Source organism: Anthonomus grandis, chromosome 3, assembly GCF_022605725.1.
Source record: "Anthonomus grandis grandis chromosome 3, icAntGran1.3, whole genome shotgun sequence".
Lineage (NCBI taxonomy): Eukaryota > Metazoa > Arthropoda > Insecta > Coleoptera > Curculionidae > Anthonomus > Anthonomus grandis.
Window position 1 is genome coordinate 779,977 of NC_065548.1, and position 19,963 is coordinate 799,939.

The 19,963-nt window shown below is 33.8% G+C and overlaps 1 protein-coding gene across 2 annotated transcripts in view; it reads right to left on the reverse strand.

Annotated features, from left to right (window-relative positions):
- LOC126734547 (probable 2-oxoglutarate dehydrogenase E1 component DHKTD1 homolog, mitochondrial) overlaps positions 1-19,963 on the reverse strand; it is a 31,393-nt gene that overhangs the window by 1,449 nt on the left and 9,981 nt on the right. For both annotated transcript variants that reach the window (XM_050438229.1, XM_050438228.1), the window contains exons 8-16: positions 19,794-19,951; positions 16,969-17,104; positions 16,774-16,905; positions 16,597-16,717; positions 16,247-16,543; positions 15,988-16,190; positions 4,446-4,566; positions 4,205-4,393; positions 4,060-4,145 (exon numbers count right to left, since the gene is read on the reverse strand). In XM_050438229.1, the coding sequence (XP_050294186.1) occupies positions 4,060-4,145; positions 4,205-4,393; positions 4,446-4,566; positions 15,988-16,190; positions 16,247-16,543; positions 16,597-16,717; positions 16,774-16,905; positions 16,969-17,104; positions 19,794-19,951 (1,443 nt within the window). The remainder of the gene's footprint in view (positions 1-4,059; positions 4,146-4,204; positions 4,394-4,445; positions 4,567-15,987; positions 16,191-16,246; positions 16,544-16,596; positions 16,718-16,773; positions 16,906-16,968; positions 17,105-19,793; positions 19,952-19,963) is intronic.

A 19,963-nucleotide genomic window follows, 5' to 3' on the forward strand; every position in this document is an offset into this window, starting at 1 on the left:
CAACTTTTCACATTTCAATTTTTCTTACAAGGGCCATTCTTTAACACGTTGTAAAAAACCAGAGCAGAGAGACCGGGCGGCGCAACTTTCGTTCAACAAAAAAACTACTACTACTACTAACTCAATTTCTTTTTCCCATCAGCCTCAGATGCGCTGTCGGCTCCGTAATCTATTTTTAGGGTTTAAAGCGGTGTTGCAAGTTTTGTTTAAATTGTAGATTATTTACAGAAAGGAATTTAATAAAGTGGTGTTGTTGTGAGTTTTCACAACATAACAAATACATTGCTTCTTATGACAAATAATTGGCAAGTCCATTCAAGTACCTCCTTTATACCTACCTGCTTTGGAGACCAGCTGACAGTGATAGAATTGCTATAAGGAAAATTCAGCTGTCAATTAGCAGTGATTCATTACTCCATCATGAATAATTTTACTAACCATGAAATGACCGACATGTACTTTATTTATGGATTAGCAAATGGAAATGCGGAAGAAGCACGAAGAATTTACCAGGACAGATATCCTAACAGAGTAATTCCATGTGCAAAAACATTTAGAAAACTACATGCAAGATTATGTGAAACTGGGAGTGTTAATAAAAATATGGGTGGTGGAAGACCAGAAACTATAACAACGCCTGAACTGGAAGAAGCTATACTTGATGCGATAGAAGAAGATCCTTCCAATAGTATCAGGAAGATTGCACTGCAGCTTGTCAGTCAAAGTCAGTTCAAAAAATATCACATACAAGCGTATACAAGCTCTACTGCCTCGGGATTTTCATCCAAGATTAATGTTTTGCAGGTGGTTGATTCATACGATGGCACACAATAATAATTTCCTACCAAATATTTTATTTACGGACGAGGCAAAAAAACTTCCACAATGATCATTTTTGGGCCGACGAAAATCCCCACGTTATTAGAGAAATTCATTTTCAGCAACAATTTTCGCTGAACGTTTGGATATGAATTATTGGTGACTACCTAATTGGCCCATTTTTTTTACCGGCAAGATTAACAGGTAAATCCTACACGGATTTCTTGCAACACCATTTACCCACTTTATTAGAAGAAGTACTTCTACAAGTAAGAGTAAACATGCACGACGGGGCTCCAGCTCATTTCAGTGTTCTTGCTTGTCAGCATCTACCCTAATTGCTGGATTGGACGTGCAGGACCTCAAAATTGGCCGGCTCGCAGTCCTGATATGAATCCCCTGGATTACTATTTATGGGGCCATCTGAAGGCTCTTGTTAAGAGCGAAGCTCTTTTATGTGCTCGTGAAGAATTGACAGATTATAGGACTCGCGTCACATAAACGTTAATAACTTTGCTTCTATGGCGAATTTTTTTTTTCTGGTTTTCACCGTTTTATGTGGGAAGGTTGAGGCTACGTGATGATGTAAATTTTTTTTAACGTTTTCGGGCTTGGCAAAGAACTGCTTTTTTCGCGAAAACAGGGTTTATGATCGGTGGGGGAAAAGTGACCGAACCGAATTTTTTGAAACTCATTGACGTCAAAGCCCTCCATAGAAGGCAGTGCAGAAAGAAAACTTTTTGAGATAAACCCTCTAGAAGTGGGATTTTTCTGTGAATGAATTTTGAACTTTTTGCGCGGTACCTCGCGGTCTTAAACGGTTGTGAGGCCTAAACGGTAATGTTCCTGACAATGCGAACAAAATAGCCCTTTTCTACGTAAATGTAGCTTTCTTTTTTATTAAAACTATTTTTTTCAAAAAAAAACTCCTTCCGAGATAAACGAGCTCAAACTTAAATTTTTTTTTTCGAAAAAAAAAAGTCAATTTTTTGAGAAATAAATTTTTTTCTACTTCTAAAAATTTTTTTAAATTTTTTTAGTTAACACGGTATGAAAGCTCAATCCTTTAGGATTAAATAGAGGTATTATTCATGACGCTACGTATTATACAGGGTAAGCTGTGTTAACAAATATAAACCCCTTTTTGAGCCTTTTTTTGACCGTTTTTTTCTACTTTTCTTAATAACTCTTTATTGGCAGCACCTAGAAATTTCAAACTTTTAGCATTTTAAGAACTTTTTAAATCCTATTTTTCGACATAGTCTACAACCTCTACGTAGAATAGTTTTTACTCTACGCGAAGCGTCTACTTGTTTATAAAACTCCTGTTCTAGATGTGAACGACTTGAGGAATCGGATAATTGTCAATTGCAATATCAAAAGGGATACTCCAGGTATTTTTGAGCGTGTCAGACACTCAATGACAAATCGTTTGCAGTCGTGTATTTTATCAGAAGGTGATGGGCATTTTGCTCATTTACTTTAAGGTCGAAATTGTTTATCGAATTAATTGGTTTTTATTTCATGTTGGCGTCATAATTTTTAGAATGAGTTAAAAATACTTAAAGTTTTTTTTTTCGAAAACAAAGCCAGATATGAAGATAATATAAGATACGAAAAAGTTGTATTTTTAGTTGCTTAAATACAAAAATAAATAAAAAGCTGCAAAGCAATTAATTATTGGACTTGTTTTTTTCTCAACAATAAGCATGTGGTGTCCACTGACACGCCACCGGACCTAATAATTTCAATCTAGTTACAGCTAAATAAGCGTCTTATAACTTCAAATAACTGCACCAAATTTCAACCAAATCGGTTTAAGGATAGTTATAGTATTTTTAAAACACCGTTATTTTTTTGAACCTTCATCGCCCTGTATCTCAGTAACAAAGCAACTCCCGACATACGTTCATAGGAACTTTTTTTCAGAAAACGATTCACCCTGTATAGTTTCGTACCGTAATTAGGAAACGCCCTGTATACATTGCAAATTTATTGATATACAGGGAAAGATATATAACTGAGCATAGGAAGGGTTACCTGTTTATTATTGAATTTGGTAATCACATTTATAAAATTTTCTATTTTTGGTTTTTTCGTTAAGGAATACGTGCAATCAATACCATTTTATCTTCAGAGTCTGTTTCGCTACTGCTTAATATGGATAAAATAGGAGCTAGATTTTTGTTTTTTTTTTTTGCAGCCATATTTTATGTTTAATAAATGATGTCGCAGCAATAAATAGAGGGTGCGATACTGAAAATAATTAACTGAACTTTTTTTTCCTATTTTGATGCTCGCGTAAGTAAAGAAATATGTCCATTATTTCTAAAAATATCTAGACTTGTTTTTACTAAAAGAAACACATCTTTCAAATATACATACGTCAAATATCAAGTGAAATACTAAACAATGATCCCTAATCTCTTAAAGTTATATCTCTTAAGTTTGGATCGGCTTGTATATCGGGCTTGTATATTATTTATTCTTGTTAATATAATTTTGTAAAAAAAAATAACATTTAATGTATTATTCGCTCCAATTAAGAGACAATTTTACTGCCAATCAAAACTCTTAAATTTACTCTCGACACGTGTTTTCGCCAACGATGTTAAAACACGTGTCGAGAGTAAAATAAAGAGTTTTGGTTAGTGATAAAACTGTCTCGTAATTTGAGTATCACACCAAAAATTCCAGCATTCATTTGTCATAGATCTAATAAAGTTTAGTATAAAAGAGGATCTTATAACGCTCATTGAAGACTTCTTTGTGGAAAGAGCCTTTTGCTGTTCTGTAACTATTGCAATTAGAAAACTTATATCTAAATCCTTAAGCCACATCTTTTGAAGCATAAAATGTCTGAAAAACTTTAGTAAAATTGAGAGTTTTTATTTGATTTTTTCTAGATCTATATATTTATTATAAATATTGTTTAATATATCCTGTTAATTAAAAAACTTGCATCTATTATTTCACATTAAGTATTTACCCAAATGATCAATAAATTATTAAACTCAATAGGAAATATACTTTTAGACTTGATTTGACTTAATTCAATGTCAGGTTGTATGTCACAATGTATGTCTACCACTAATTAAGAAATGTATTCAACATCGCCCAATACTATACATGCACTGGTTTTAGAATGGAATGTCAAATCTTGAAGGGTGCAATCAAATTGAATACAACACCAGTGCATCAAATGGAAAACGCTATAACTGTCACCTTATTTTGACTCACCGGTTTCCCCACGAGATTCTCGAAGCGTCTTTTGAAGAACGTCCACGCCCCCATATTTTGCGGTTCTTCTTGGCACCAAATGAATTCTAAAAAAAATTTTAATTAGGGTAAAAACTGCTCCTTGACAAAAATCAAAGAACCTCACTTTTGGCATTTTTATAGTTGGACAGCTCTTGCGTGAGTTCTTGGGTGGGAAAAGGGCAGAACGATTCGACCCTTACTATGGCCGCATCGTTTGCCCCAATAGTCTGCCTTTCCCTCACTAGGGAGTAAAAGTGTTTGCCGGAAGTAAGTAGGACCCGTTTGGCCCTTAAGGGATCCACAATTGGATCACCTAAAAGACCCATATACATATAAACTAAACGTAATTATTAAAGTTCACTCACCTAAAACTGGCCTAAAATGGCTCCCTTTAGTCATATCGCCGAACGTAGAAACGCACTCCGGGGCTCTCAAGAGCGTTTTCGGCGTAATCACGATCAACGGTTTCCTGTAGTTCCTCACCATCTGAAACCGAGAAAAAACAATGAAGAAAATTTTAAATTGTTCCATGGGTCTTGAAAAAGGGACGCGTTTCATGATATTTTATTCAGGAAACAATTAAACGACAGTCAACGCGTGTCAGGTTAGAATTTTTGACGTTGTTATTAAAAGTGTGTTTCTAAATTTGTATCCTGATCCAGGAAACCCACAATGATATGGGTTCAACGAGATGGAGCACCACCCCACTACCAAATAAATGTCCGGCAGTACCTCAACCAAATATTTCCAGATCGGTGGATAAGGAGGCGAGGATCGACGGAATGGTCAGCACGGTCTCCCGATCTGACGCCATTAGACTTTTTCTTATGGGGATATGTGAAAACTATTGTATACAAAACTAAACCCACTGACTTAGCTGGCTTACGAAGACGCATAACCCTGGCAATTAGATCGATCACACCTGAGATGTTGAGTAACGTTAGAAGAAATTTCTATTTATGGATAGGGTGTTGCCAAGACGTTCGTGGCAAGCATTTTGAACATCTCCTACATTAATATTATTATTGTTTAGATTTGTATTATGTATAAGTTTTTGAATATGTTGTAACAATTTTCGGCAAATAAATAATTTTCTTTTCTAAATGTTATTTTTTGAATATTTCCGAAACAGTCAAAGATAGGTATAGGACATTGTATACAAAATATGTTAAAATGATCTGAGCAATCTAAAAATCTAAAAAGCAAGTTGGCATTGACCACCGTTATCTGATACACCCTGTATCAAAAGTTTTTATGAAAAAAAGTGCGCAACTATAAAAACCAATCGACGTGTTCGAGCGTTTTTTCCATGAATGGTATATTTATTTATTTATTTATTTATTACAAGTTCAGGTTGCGAACAGTACACAAGTACCAAAAAAGTATCCACTGTGTATATATAACAAACTTATGATAGGTTTACCAAACATTGTCTTAAATTTACATGTTACGTGTGTAGATACAATCAAAAAGAAAAGGGAAATTTAGATGAATACACTAATGAGATTAAATAGAGCGTAAACTGTTACAAGTTCTGAATTAAATAAACAAAAATAAAATTATTCTATCTTTTTTAAAAAGTAGGTTTTTAATTGGCGTTTGTAGGATCCTATCGGCGTTCCAAAAATATCCGAATTCAGAAAATTGTTGTAAAAATTAAATACATTTTGAATTCTAGAAAGTGGAGAGTTCTGTCCTACGTTGGTTCGATAAAAATCAGCTGCAAACAAGTCTCGGTTTCTTGCATTTTGCCTTGGTATCCGTATATTAATGTGAGATAGAAGATAATGTAAATCGACGTGACAATTTACTATTTTATAAAGCGTAAAAAGATCTGTGATATTTCTTCTGTATTCAAGAGTTAAAAATTTAAATTTGGCTCGTATAATAGTATAATTATGGTTGTATATTGGCATATTGGTCTTAAATCCTAGATATTTTAGAAACCTATTTTGTACCCGCTCTAGGCGCGTAATGTCTACATTGTACTTCGGATTCCATATTACTGAGGCAAAAGAAAGTTTACTGAGGACAAAAGCATTATATAAGGAGATAATTGAATTTGGGTTTTTAAAATCCGTTGAATTTCTTTTTATGAAACCAGCCATCTTATTGGACTCGCATATCACTCGCTCAATGTGAGATTTAAAAGTCCATTTTTCATCCAGGATTACTCCCAGATCTCTAATCTGTACAACTCGTTTCAGATTACTGCTATTTATAGAGTAAGGCGATATTATTTTGGTAATATTTTTTGTAAAAGAAATACAAAAGCACTTTGCAGAATTTAGAAAGAGACGATTTTTCTGACAGTATTGTTCAAGGCGCAAAAGGTCTTGTTGGATTTTGAGGCAGTCATCCATGGTCTCGATTTTTAAGTAGATTTTCAAATCATCTGCAAAAAGTAATATTTTACAGTGTTTAAAACATTTTTTTATTGAATTTATATATATTATAAAAAACAACGGACCCAGGTGACTGCCTTGCGGTACACCTGATGTTATGTCAAACCACTCGGATTTATGGCCATCAATAGTTACTCTACTTTTTCTACCTGTATTATAGGAACAGGATAATCTAATTATTGCAGGATCAACATCGACTTCTTCAAGCCTTTGTATTAATATTTCAGGATCAATTTTGTCGAATGCTTTACTGAAGTCGGTATATATCACATCCACTTGACCTTTGTTATCTATTGTTCTAGTGACAAATTCTGAAAAGCATAGTAGATTTGTTTCAAGAGATCTTTTAGGGTAAAAACCATGCTGTTCTTGAATAATTCTATGTTTTACACTCGGAAAAATTGTGTCGTACATAATTTTTACCAGGATTTTGCCAAAAATGCATAACTTGCTAATGGGCCGATAGTTTCTCACGTCTTCCCTATCACCATTTTTAAAAATTGGTGAAATTTCGCTTAATTTCCATTTTTGAGGAAAGACTCCTGATCTTAACGACTTATTGAATATAATGCCTAGTGGCTTGACCAAGCTATTTGCGCAGTTCCTTACCAAGATAGATGGAATATTATCTGGCCCAGGACTTTAATTTACATCTAAATTTTTACATATCTCAAGGATTTTATTTTCTGAAATTTCATATATTTTAATATTACTTTTATTAAAAACAACTGGATTTGATGTATTATAAACACTCTTAAAAGATTGAGCAAACAAATTGCTTACATCCCTGCCACCTTTTGCAGAAATATTACCTAATTTTACGGCGTGTGGAATAGACACATTGTTTTTTCTCTTATTGCCAACAAAACCCCAAAATTTCTTTGTATTTTCCAAAATGTTGGATTCTATGCTATTTATATACTCTTTATAGTCATTTTTTATCATTTGTTTAGATAGGGTTCTAAGCTCACAAAATCGATCGTATGAAGCTCGATCACTGTATATTTTATATTTTTTATGGAGTTTAATTTTTTCTTTTATTACTGCGATTGTTTCGAAACGAAAATAGATAGGAAAGTTGCCTTTAACTCTACGCACCGGAACTAATTTTTCTATAATTAGTTCTATTTTGTAATAAAACTGGTCCACCAGGACATCTACGTGAGCGCCCGTTAAACATTGACTCCAATTGATTTCTGATAAGGATTGATTTATGTTATCGAAATTAGCTTTTTTAAAGTTATATATTTTATTATTTGAGGCTCGGAGAGGTCTCATGCAAGAAACTGGCCAAGCAAATTCAATTGCTTTATGGTTAGCATTTTCTTTAACTAAACAGCTAAGAGATTGTTGTAGATTACTTACTAAGCCTCTATTATAAAGAACTAAATCTAGTATTTTACTTTTATAATTTTTCAAAAAATTATATTGTTTAAATTCAAGATAAGAAAACATGTCAAGAACTTCCGCAAACTTGTTCCCAGATTGGACTGACTCAAAGACCGATTCATTAATATTCACTTAACTTACTAGTTTTCAAATGAATCACCACCTGAATAACCTTGCTCATGTCACTATTTAGCACATATTCATAAAATTCACTATAGTTGATACTAAAACCTACGATATAGTAAAGTGCAATAGGTACTTGTCAGTTTACAACACGGTATCTTCCCATTTATTTTAAAGTTCTCGTATCGAGATTGCTTAGATATTACTCACACACAGGGCACGAATCCTTGTAATAATTATCTATAGATTAGAACGATTACTCTAGTTTAGTTTCAATTATTAGTTAGTAAATCTGTAAAGGACTGATGATGCTCTTAAAGCTCTAATTACACGCTCTCGTCTATTTATTAGCTAATTTATTCCATTGGGCTGACACACACTGTAGGTATACTATCAGTGGCGGCTCGTGGTTAGGTGAGAGATGCGTTCTGCACATTCATCGATAAAATAAAAGATTTCAAAAAAGGGGAGAAACGCGGAGAAATCAAAGATGTTTTTTTAAACTAGACAAAATTAAACTTTTCCTTATAGCTTTCATTAAATGGTGTTTATATAGGTATTTTTATTAAAAAAAATAGTATTAAGTCCAGATATGTGTCTGAAAACAGCCTCTTTTTGACATTTTACCTTCCAAAAATATATCAAATAAACATAAAAAGAACATGCAACTTGCGAACTTTTGCCAATCAAAATCTTGCCTTGTATTTTCCCAACTGTTTAGAATTTAAACAAAACTGGAGCGTACTCTTATGACCTTGTTCATCTAGATTTCGGTACTTAAATGTGAAATGAACTGCATACACGTATACTATTTTAAACTTATACATTATAATAAATATATTCATATATATATATTTTTTTAAATTTATATTTATAATTACATTGTAACATATAATAGTTATTTTTTGAAGATTAAGTTTATTCTTCAATTTTTTTTGGCTGCAAATTTGTCTATAACCATCTCGTTGAAGTTTACAGTTTGCGTGACGATTTCTTTTCCATTGAAAGCATCGATAGTGCTACCAGACGTTCTTCCACCATAGAATTACGTAAAAATGTTTTGATGCACTTTAAAGTGGAAAAAGAACGTTCGGCTCCTTGTATCTCCCTGCAGTCTGGTCTGGAGTAAATCACTGAAAGCTCTGTTTTTAAACGCTCCTTATCAAAGTTAGGGTATGAATCGCAAGTTACTTTTAATTTTTCAGGAAAATAATTAATAAAGTTAGCGAACTGGTCAGAATACAGCAATGAAGCAGCTAATAAATGATTTTTAAAATTAAATCTATCCTTAGCGCAATTAATAATTATGTCACAAACTTGTAACACAGCAATACGGTGATCGAATTGACTGTCATATTTTCTTTTTCTTTTAGGAGGTCCTGCTTCACATTCAAGCAAGGATGCAATATCTTTGGCTTCATTAATAATTTCGTCAATTGAATTTCTTACTGTCGTAATGATCTGCTCAAAAACTTGTATTTTGTGGTTGATTTCTACAGGATCAATTTTTCGTTTTTGTAATTCGTTGTACAAGATATCGGTGTGTGGCATAATACGGTGAAAAAATGTTAGCCAGAACATAAACTTTGAATCCTGTAGCATTCTTCTTATTGAGGAAGCTGCGGTACATGCCATTGAGTTAATACATGAATTTTCTATTTCTTCCATGCATTCAAGCATAGATTTCAGATGTTCAAATACGATATTAACTATTCTAATATTAAAATTCCAACGTGTTGGTGCTCCGTGGAGAATTCTTTTCCCAACAATTCTATTAAGCACAGCTACGCGCTGCGGAGAATTTTTAAAAAGTAAAGGAATTTGCTGAAGATTGCCAAAAAAACTCAAACTTGGGAGCTCTCAGATGCTACCTTAGACATTATTAAATCAACTGGTGCGCATAGCAGTGTACAAAATAAGCAAATTTGCTATGAACTTATCCTTAGAATTTTCTAAAATCGGGTCTAAGACACTGCGAAGATCACCAGTCAAACTTTCTGCATTTAAATTTTGTGGCTCCAAATAAGTCCAGAACCGTTCAACCGGATCCGCATTTTGGATATATCTAAAAATTACAACCATTTGAGATTTGGCTGACACATCTGTTGTGTCATCTGCTATAACGGAAATATATGGAGCTGTGCGAATCTCGTCTAAAATTTTTTCGTGGCAAACTTCTACTATACAATTCAAAATGTCATTTTCAATATCTTTTGATATACCTTTAAATACACGCGAGTCTTTTAAATGTTCCGCCACTGTTTTATCAAGTTCAGCTGTAAAATTTATCAGACCACGAAAAATACCTGGGTTTTCCGATGTCAAAGTTTCATCGTGGCCCCTAAGCGCAAGCTCAAATAATCCACAAAATTTTATGCAGTCAATAATTTTAGATAACACATACCTGTTTTTTGTTACGTTCTCGTTATATAATCGAATATTTGTCCAATAGGCACTGTCCAACTTTTCACGAATATTAACACTACCCAACAAACCCAGATTCATTACATTGTTTAAGTGAGTTCTCGATGTTTCGTGGCGTTTAATTTTTTCACTTAGATGCACCAGGTCAGTTACACCAACTACAGTCCAAGATTTGTCCCCACCAAATAAAAGATATGGAAAACAAAAAAGAGCATTTTTTTATTACATCCGCATATCCAGTTATTTCTAGCATAAATATATGGAGTAAAAATTCTTTTATATGATTTTCCACGGCTTGAACAAAGTTTACTGAATAAAATACAAGTTGCTTCACTCGGCGAAAAACCTTTTATCTTTCGATGTCAAAGGCAGGCCGCCGAGCTCCTCGCCGACGGGGAACTAGCAAAAAATGTAAAGGGGAATTCTGGTAAAAGATACCTATTATTTTACGAGTTTCGTCTAATTCGAACTGTAGGGGAAGACGGAGCACGATTTTATAATAACTTTATTATCTGGAATAAAATTATTATGTAATGTACCTACTTGGGAAAAATATGTAAATTGATAATACTATAAATTATTTGTTTTTATAACCACCAAACTAAATAAATTTTACATTACCTAATTCAAGAACTAAATGGTTAAATTTTTTTTGTTAATAATTAGGTACTTAGGTATCTTATTATAGGTTGTTTTGGTACGACTGGTTTCATTAGGATTTATTTTTAAATCAAAGTCAAAAGTTTGTGTGAGAAAATGCATATATTACTGTTACTTAACTTAATAACTAAAGATATACATAACTATTAAGTAATGACATGTTTGAATTTTAAATGATTGATTACTCCTTTTTTTGACGTTTTTGTTATTTTTTCAGACTAATAATAGCATTACCAAAGACATTATAAGTAATAAACGTAATGTTTCATTCATAACCAGCCCAATAATGTGGAATTTTATTGTTTTAAAATTAGTAGTGAGAGAGAAAAGGATGGAGAAAGGATTGTGTAGTATACAAATAATTTTCTATATCAATACGTGTTGTTTTCGTCGCTCTTGTGGTGCAATTTTAAATAGAGGCTAAAATGTCATTACATAATTAATTAACCGTAATATTTTTCATGTGACGACGCTGGTGGTAAAAATACTAAAGTCTTTTGCTGTTTAAACATAAACAAATAAACTTACCGATGAAATTTGGATTTTAATGCTCTACTCTCTTTACTACACAAGAATGCACCATGATCGTTTATTTTGGCATTAATTTTCTCCAAAAAAAGTACGAAAACAACAAAAAACTGATAAAACACACTCTAAACACAAAATACACCCTTAGACTCAATAATTTAAAGCGTTTTTGTTTTAATTCCTTGGCAACATCGCTAAAGATTCATTCATTTATAATTTTTGACAGAACTCGAAAAATAGTAAAACGTGCGTAAGACTGTAGCGCAACGTTGCCGAAGTGACTAAATTTTTTAATGCTCCAAGATATTTTTGTTTGGACTGCTGCTTTTATTAAAATTTTTGCTTTTAAATTAAGTCGATTTTTCTATGAATTTTATTAATATTCGATTAGTTTTTTTTCATTATAAGCTCAGTTATGTTTCCGACTCAAATAACCTTTAAAAGGTATTACATTTTTTAATACTTAAAAAGCGGATAAATAGCTCTGGCAAAAGTGCAATATTGTAAAAGAAGGACAAAACAATGCAGTCTCTTAAGCTGGATTTATACAGACAAATAAAGTAAAATAAGAAATAAAATAAAAATAAAATAAGAGTTAAATGTACAAAAGTTCCATAACGCATTTACATACATAGCAAAATAATATAATAAAATAAGAAGTTGACCAAAATCCAACTTTCATATTTTATTCATATTTCATTCATATTTTATTTTATGTGAAAACGAAACCTGCGCACGTTATTTTGGTCACAACACACCCTCTCAAGACAGAGAGGTACTATAACCTGGCATATAATTGGTTACCCTTATTTCTTATTTGTTATTTTAATTGCCTGTTTTTGTGAAACGTTGAAGAGTGGACTTTGACGACAAACGGATGACATTTTTTTATTGGGTTTTGGTCCAACAAGGTATAAACTCATAGCAAATTGTTTATATTTATTTGTGTACCTGCTTCCCAGAGGAGACTTGTTCAGAAAAGATAGCTGACTCTTAAGGAATGCACAAGAATCTGCTGGGTAGTTGTCATCTTGGAATTTTTGAACATCGTCCAAAGTAACTCCTACTTCCAGGGATCTTTTTGCGTGAGAGCCTTCCTTTTCCAGAGTTTTAATTTCTTTTCTTAATTGAATTTTTCTTGGAGTTATTGCCGAAATCTTCATTGACGTTTGACAGAACTTATCTTAAAAGTAAAATTTATTTTAGATATACGATACCTGTTTTAATACAAATAATCAAAATTTAACTCAAAACAAGATCAAAATAATTTAAAAAAATGTAAGGTAATGTTTTTTGGAATGTATTGAACTTTACAAACTGAAATAATAAAATCTAACAAAAAATAAAAATTTTTTTACTCAGGAGCTAAAAAACTATTATAGGGGTAGCGTCGTATTCATTATTAAATTACTAGGTTTTTCTTAATTTTTATTGTACTTTAAGTAAAACATTTGAGTATAGTGCAAGTGTAATTGTTTTGCATATTATAAAAAAGTTCACAGTGCCGATTTTTTCATTTACCTGTATTATTACATACATCCGTCTGGACAAAAACATTAACCTGCATCGGAGTGTCAGTTTTCACGGAAACGTCACTGAATTCCTTCCTTAATGTGTGACTTGCAATGATGTTAGAATTATCTGTGCCTGGAAAAATAGTACGTAAATTTCTAAATAATTCTGATTTCCCTACATACCAAAAAATTGCAAATATTAAAAGGTACCTTCTATTATACATATTGCCATTATAAGTGCACAAATTAGAAGAAAACATAAAACATACTTGTCGATGCTCTGGTCAGGAACAATGTAGGAATTGCGTCGGGTCTAAGACGTTGATTTGAAGGGGACATAAAACTGCTCTCCGCAAAACGCAAACTACAGATATTAACCCTTTTATAACATTGTTTCGGAGTAAGATCGGCATATCTATGTTCGCCAGTAAATCCAAAAATACCTTTCCAGAGTTGGCACCTATAATCCATTTTTTATATTAATTTAAAAAAAGAAACAGGAACCAGATCATAAAGTAACTAGGAATGCAATCATGAATTTAATAAACAACTAATTCCAATGTACTTACCTATTTTCATTTTTCGGACATCTAAAAAACATTAAACCACGCTTTGTAAAACAACTGTCTACCGAACAATAAGTCGACATTTTAATATAATAGATTATAATAATTTGCCAGTCCACCCGGTACAACTAGTAATAAAACGCTCGCACATCAAAACGATTTAAACTCTACTCACTGTGTAACCCAACAGATTCGATTGTAGGAGCGTCGCCCGGCAAATGAAGTGAGGGGCGGTGAATAGGTAATTCGGCGCGTGGAGCCGAGTGAAGCAACTTGTATTTTATTCAGTAAACTTTGGCTTGAACTACACTTTTATATTAAAATATTGGGCAACGGCCGCTCTTCCTCTTTTAGTTTTATTTTTTCTTCGTACGTAAATTGAGAGAATTGTTTTATAATAATCAAATTATACACCACATTCATTTTTAGAGTATAGAGATCAGCTGACACAGCACAACACACAACGCAAAAAAAACAACCAACAACTAAATGCAAAACCGTCAACAGTCAGCAGAATTACTGCAAATGTTTGCAGCTCCGTTCCGACTTAAAATTCGCTAAGTGCGGTGCGGGGCGAGGAAAAGGGCTCAACGCGGAGCACAGAACTCGAATGTGGTCCAGCTAGGTTGCGTTAATGGCATTGTAACTGTAGTGATGGTCACGCCAACAGTTTTTATTTGGCCGACTGTAATAATCAGGTGTTCGTTCGGGGCGCGTTGGAGCTCGGATTGAAGGCATTGAGACCTACTATATGGCGTTCTCGGCCGAAAATATACTGTTTTATTATTTTGTTAGGTTTTAATTTTATTTTACTTACTTTAGAAAAATATTAAATAATTTCAAAAATAGTTAATCTGTATGAAAATGTTGGGGGTTCTGTAGCTCTGCAGCTCTTATGCACTACCCGCCCCTGTATACTATGTATACTATAATTGAGGCTATGAGTGCAATATCGGACTAACCCACAAAAATTCAAAATCGGCTTTATTGTAGAATATTATCCGTCAAGTTAAAATCTATTTACTGCACAGTGGACTAAACGACTTATTCCTTTTCGTTACGAGGTAGAGGCAGCACTAAGTTGAAGTTGAGAAGGAAGGCTCAATGTGCTAGAGACACCCTAAGAAAAGACACTGAACTGGCAAAAAGTGGAAACGCAGCAGTCATATTATGTTTTGATCAGTCTTCGTTAGATCCTTCCTACACCTGTACTTACCACAGGCATTTCAAGTTATGGACTTACTGCTTTAATATACATGAAATGGGAACCAATAATTCGTTCATGTTAGTATGGGATGAAAGTATTGCTTCCAGAAGGCCACAAGAGGTGGTATCTTGTGTTTTATATTACATAAAAAACTTTGTTACATCGAAGGGACTTATTATGTATTCTGACCAATGTTGTGGTCAGAATCGTAATGTAAAAATGTCATTGACATGTAACTATATTACTGCATCTCCATTATTTATGTCATTCCTATTTACCATGCGACCAAGATTTCGGAATTTTAGAAAAAGAAAAGGAATTCCATCCACAAATCTTTATACCTCAAGACTGGCATACAGTCATAAGACATGCTAGAAAAAAAATCCCTTTACCATAACAGAAATGGATAAGTCAAGATTTTTTCTACTCAGGAACTTGAAAGTAACATAACAAACAGAAAAGGCTCAAAATCCAACGGTTAAGGTTTAGAAAAGATTTTCCCAATACTATTCAGTATAAGTACTCAAATAATGAAGAGGTTTATTTTAACACAGTAGATCTTAATAAAAGGAAATCTGTTTCCAATGAAATTAAGGATCTGCCCCTTTTATACCCAAATAGTAATGCCATAAATGAAGGTAAAAAGAAAGATCTCCTTGAGTTAATGGAATTCATCCCTCCTATATACCAGGATATTTATAAAACTTTACCTATTAAATAACTACCTACTAATTTTTGACGTAAAACTTATTATAGCTTGAGTTATAGTAACCCATTAAAAAAACCCGATCTATTTTAAATGCAGAGTGGACTAACCCACATAGAAAAATCGAATATTAGCCATATCCAAAAATTTAAAACAAATTTCGCAAATTTAAGTAACACTCTCAAGAACATTCAATTAATTCGAACTACAAAAATGTCCTTTTAAAAGGGATTTGCGCACTTACATTTTCGTATTTTTTTAAGCCTATCTTTTTAGCACTTAATAATATTGGGGTTAGTCCGTTTTTGCACTCATAGCCTCAATTAGTCTATATAATATATTATAAAGTGGGAATGGCGTAAATAAATAAATTAGTTTCACTCACTTGTCGGCGTAACAAATGAAAGTACTGTGCGGGTGTACTCGGTTGGCACACCTGCATGTTGACGTCATCACCGTCGACGCCGTCTTCTTTCGAGTCGGTCATCTGGAGGAATCTTTCCAGTTTGGAGGAGCTGTGCTCCGGACCCGCGCCGTCGTAACCGTGCGGCAATAAAACCGTCAAACCACTTTGGTAAATCCATTTCGCTGCAAAATGTCGTTAATCAGTTCTAAAAAGTTCGAGACACCTTGCTCATCCTCACCTTCTCCGGTGCTAATGAACGTATCGAAAATGATCTGGGCCCCGTTGAAAAAATCCCCAAATTGGGCCTCCCACACGATCAAATTGTTCGGATTCTCGATGCTCATCCCGTATTCGAAACCCAGCACGGCCTCCTCCGATAAAATACTGTTGGCCACCTCCAAGAACCCCTTTTGCTCCCCATGGAGGTGATTAAGAGGAATGTAAATACTGTTGCTATCTTGGTCGACCAGCATGGCGTGTCGCTGGGAGAACGTGCCACGTCCCACGTCCTGTCCGCTGATTCGAACGTTATAACCTTGAAAAATGACCTTTGTAATTTTTTTTTGGAAAGTTTATCCAGAGAATCACCTTCGAACAGGAGCGAACCGATTGCCAGAGCCTCGGCGGTCGACCAATCAACTTTCAACCCCTCGCCGATTCGCGCCAAACGGTTTTTCACGTGACCCCTTTGAACCGTCGGATGGATTTTCTGGAAAATTACGCTTAAATTAAAGGAATCGCCACCTCTTCTAAAAGTGCACTTACGAAACTTTCCGGATACTTTACGGATTTCTCTCCGATGAACGTCATCAGGTCCACGTCGATTCCCGTATCCCAGACGGTCACAGCCGCCGGGGCCTGACCGAATCCCGTCCATTGGGATTTAAAATAGACGTCCTAACAATTAGGGACGAAAGAAAAACATTGTTGCAAGCGTAAATTGTGTACTATAACTAATACCTTTGGGAGCCAGTTTTCGGACTGCCCAAGCTCTTCGTTAAGCCAATCGAAATGCTCGCCCCGTATATCTTGGCACTGTTGATGCGTGAGGATGCCCTCGTCGATCAGTTGTTGAGAATACGAGTCGGGAACTGACCTAAGAAGGTGTACAATTAACAAAATCAAGTTTGTTTCTCTGTTTCCTTTCCAAGGCCACTCCCGTTTTGACTTGTTCAGTCACGCCTTGTACAGGGTGAGTTTTTCAAAGCGCGGAGTAGTATTATGCATTGATGATATTATTTATCGATGACGTGCTCCTGGACTATTATTTGGTTAAGCATTCTTCACATTTTAAAAATATTTTGGACTATACAGGGTGTTCCGAAAAAGCAGGGCACTACAAAAGTTAATTTTTTTAAATGGAACACCCTGTATTGCAAAACATTTTTGAATTCTTTGCGTAATTACCAATCTTTTTTGATAATGGTTTAATATGCCAAAAATTAATAGTTTAGGAGATAAATCAAATTTTGTTAAAAATTTAGAATTTGCACGCATCTCTTTAATATTAAAATTTAGCATCTAAATTTTGAATACAGACTTAATTTTTATCATCAGAAGTAAAATAAAGTTACTTTGATATGCGTGCTATGTAAAATTATTCATTTTGTTATACAGGGTGTTTTTTTTGAAAGGCCAAACTTGCCCAACTTTAAATATAAAAATCTCTCTTATTTTAAATGAAACACCCTGTATATTTTCATGTCATCTAATAGCTTACTTAAGAGCCTATAAATTTTATTAATAATGTCCTATCTCTATATCTAACAGTTTTTGAGATATCATGGATTTTTCTGTTTTTCTCCTGTAAAAACTGACAATGCCGACTTAAAGTTTTGAAGCACCTCGTATTTTTTATGTATCCATCAAGGCGCCGTGGAAACAAATGAAAAAAATCTCAATAACAAAAAGACAGTTACATTAGTTAATTAGAGATTAATAGTTAGATTTGTTTTAAGGTGTTTTTTAGATATTTGTTTTCAATATTAAAAATGAATTATTCAAGAAATGAATTTATTGATATGATTTTTGTTTTGGGTGAAGCAAATAAAAATTGTCTGCTAGCTCAAAGGCTATATAGAGAAAAATATCCTCAACGGCGCACACCTGATTCCCGCAGTTTTCGCGTTGTTATGGACCGATTTATGACGACTGGTAGCGTGGATCTGCCAAAACGTAATGTTGCTAATAGGGTGGCAAATGAAGGTAAAGAACTTGAAATTCTTTTGCAAATTGAGGAGGATCCCCACATTGGTAGCCGTAGGTTAGCCTTACTTTCTGATGTTTCGCAGACAACGGTAAACCGGACAACACGGAAATATAAATACCACCCATATCACATTAAGTTGCATCAAGAACATCACAATCAAGATTTTCAGCTACGTGTAACTTTTTGTGAATGGTTACTTCGCAAAATTGAAATTAATCCAAATTTTGTTAACTATATTATGTATTCCGACGAGGCGACATTTAAAAGCAATGGTGCTTTCAATAGGCATAATATGCACTATTATGCAACAGAGAACCCTCATTGGGTACGTGAGGTTCAGCACCAGAATCATTGGTCCCTTAATGTATGGTGCGGCATCCATAATAACCGTATAATTGGACCATATTTTTTTAATGAACCTTTGAATGGGCATTCATATCGAGTATTTTTACAGCAGCAATTGCCTGAATTATTAGAAGAAGTCAATCTCCAGGAACGGCAAAGTATGTGGTTTCAACAAGATGGTGCGCCTCCCCATTTTCATCGTGCAGTAAGGGAATATTTGGATCAAGAATATCCTCAAAGATGGATTGGTCGCGGAGGATTTGTTGCATGGCCGCCAAGGTCTTGCGATCTTACGCCGCTAGATTCCTTTCTGTGGGGTTATCTCAAAGATAAAGTCTATGCAACAAAACCAACTACAAGGGAGGATATGATTATTAGAATTAGGGATGCCTGTCAAACCGTAACACCAGGAATGTTATACCATGTTCGACAAAATATAATTAAAAGAATTAATATTTGTATCGAACAAGGAGGACATATCTTTGAACATTTGTTGAACAGAAATTAACTTTTATTATATAAAAATAAGTGAATTTAATAAAAAGAAACGTCCATAAATTTGTTTCATTTTATAAGAAAAAAATAACACGAAATGAAGAAATTTAAGTATATTTCAAAAACTATTAGAGATAGGGATAGAATATTATTAATAAAATTTATAGGCTCTTAAGTAAGCTATTAGATGACATGAAAATATACAGGGTGTTTCATTTAAAATAAGAGAGATTTTTATATTTAAAGTTGGGCAAGTTTGGCCTTTCAAAAAAAACACCCTGTATAACAAAATGAATAATTTTACATAGCACGCATATCAAAGTAACTTTATTTTACTTCTGATGATAAAAATTAAGTCTGTATTCAAAATTTAGGTGCTAAATTTTAATATTAAAGAGATGCGTGCAAATTCTAAATTTTTAACAAAATTTGATTTATCTCCTAAACTATTAGTTTTTAGCATATTAAACCATTATCAAAAAAGATTGGTAATTACGCAAAGAATTCAAAAATGTTTTGCAATACAGGGTGTTCCATTTAAAAAAATTAACTTTTGTAGTGCCCTGCTTTTTCGGAGCACTCTGTATAGTCCAAAATATTTTTAAAATGTGAAGAATGCTTAACCAAATAATAGTCCAGGAGCACGTCATCGATAAATAATATCATCAATGCATAATACTACTCCGCGCTTTGAAAAACTCACCCTGTATAGTGAAGTCTAGTCAGCCTAAATTACCTTTTCTGATGGATAATAGCATAGGTGGCCGGATTGGTAAAAGTAGGATCGTCCATCTCGTTATGGCCCCACCTCCTAAAGCAGTTCATATCGATAAAAACGTCCTTCCTGAACCTCCTTTGATAGTTGAAGGCCAACCTGGTGGCTTTCAGCACTGCCTGCGTAAAACT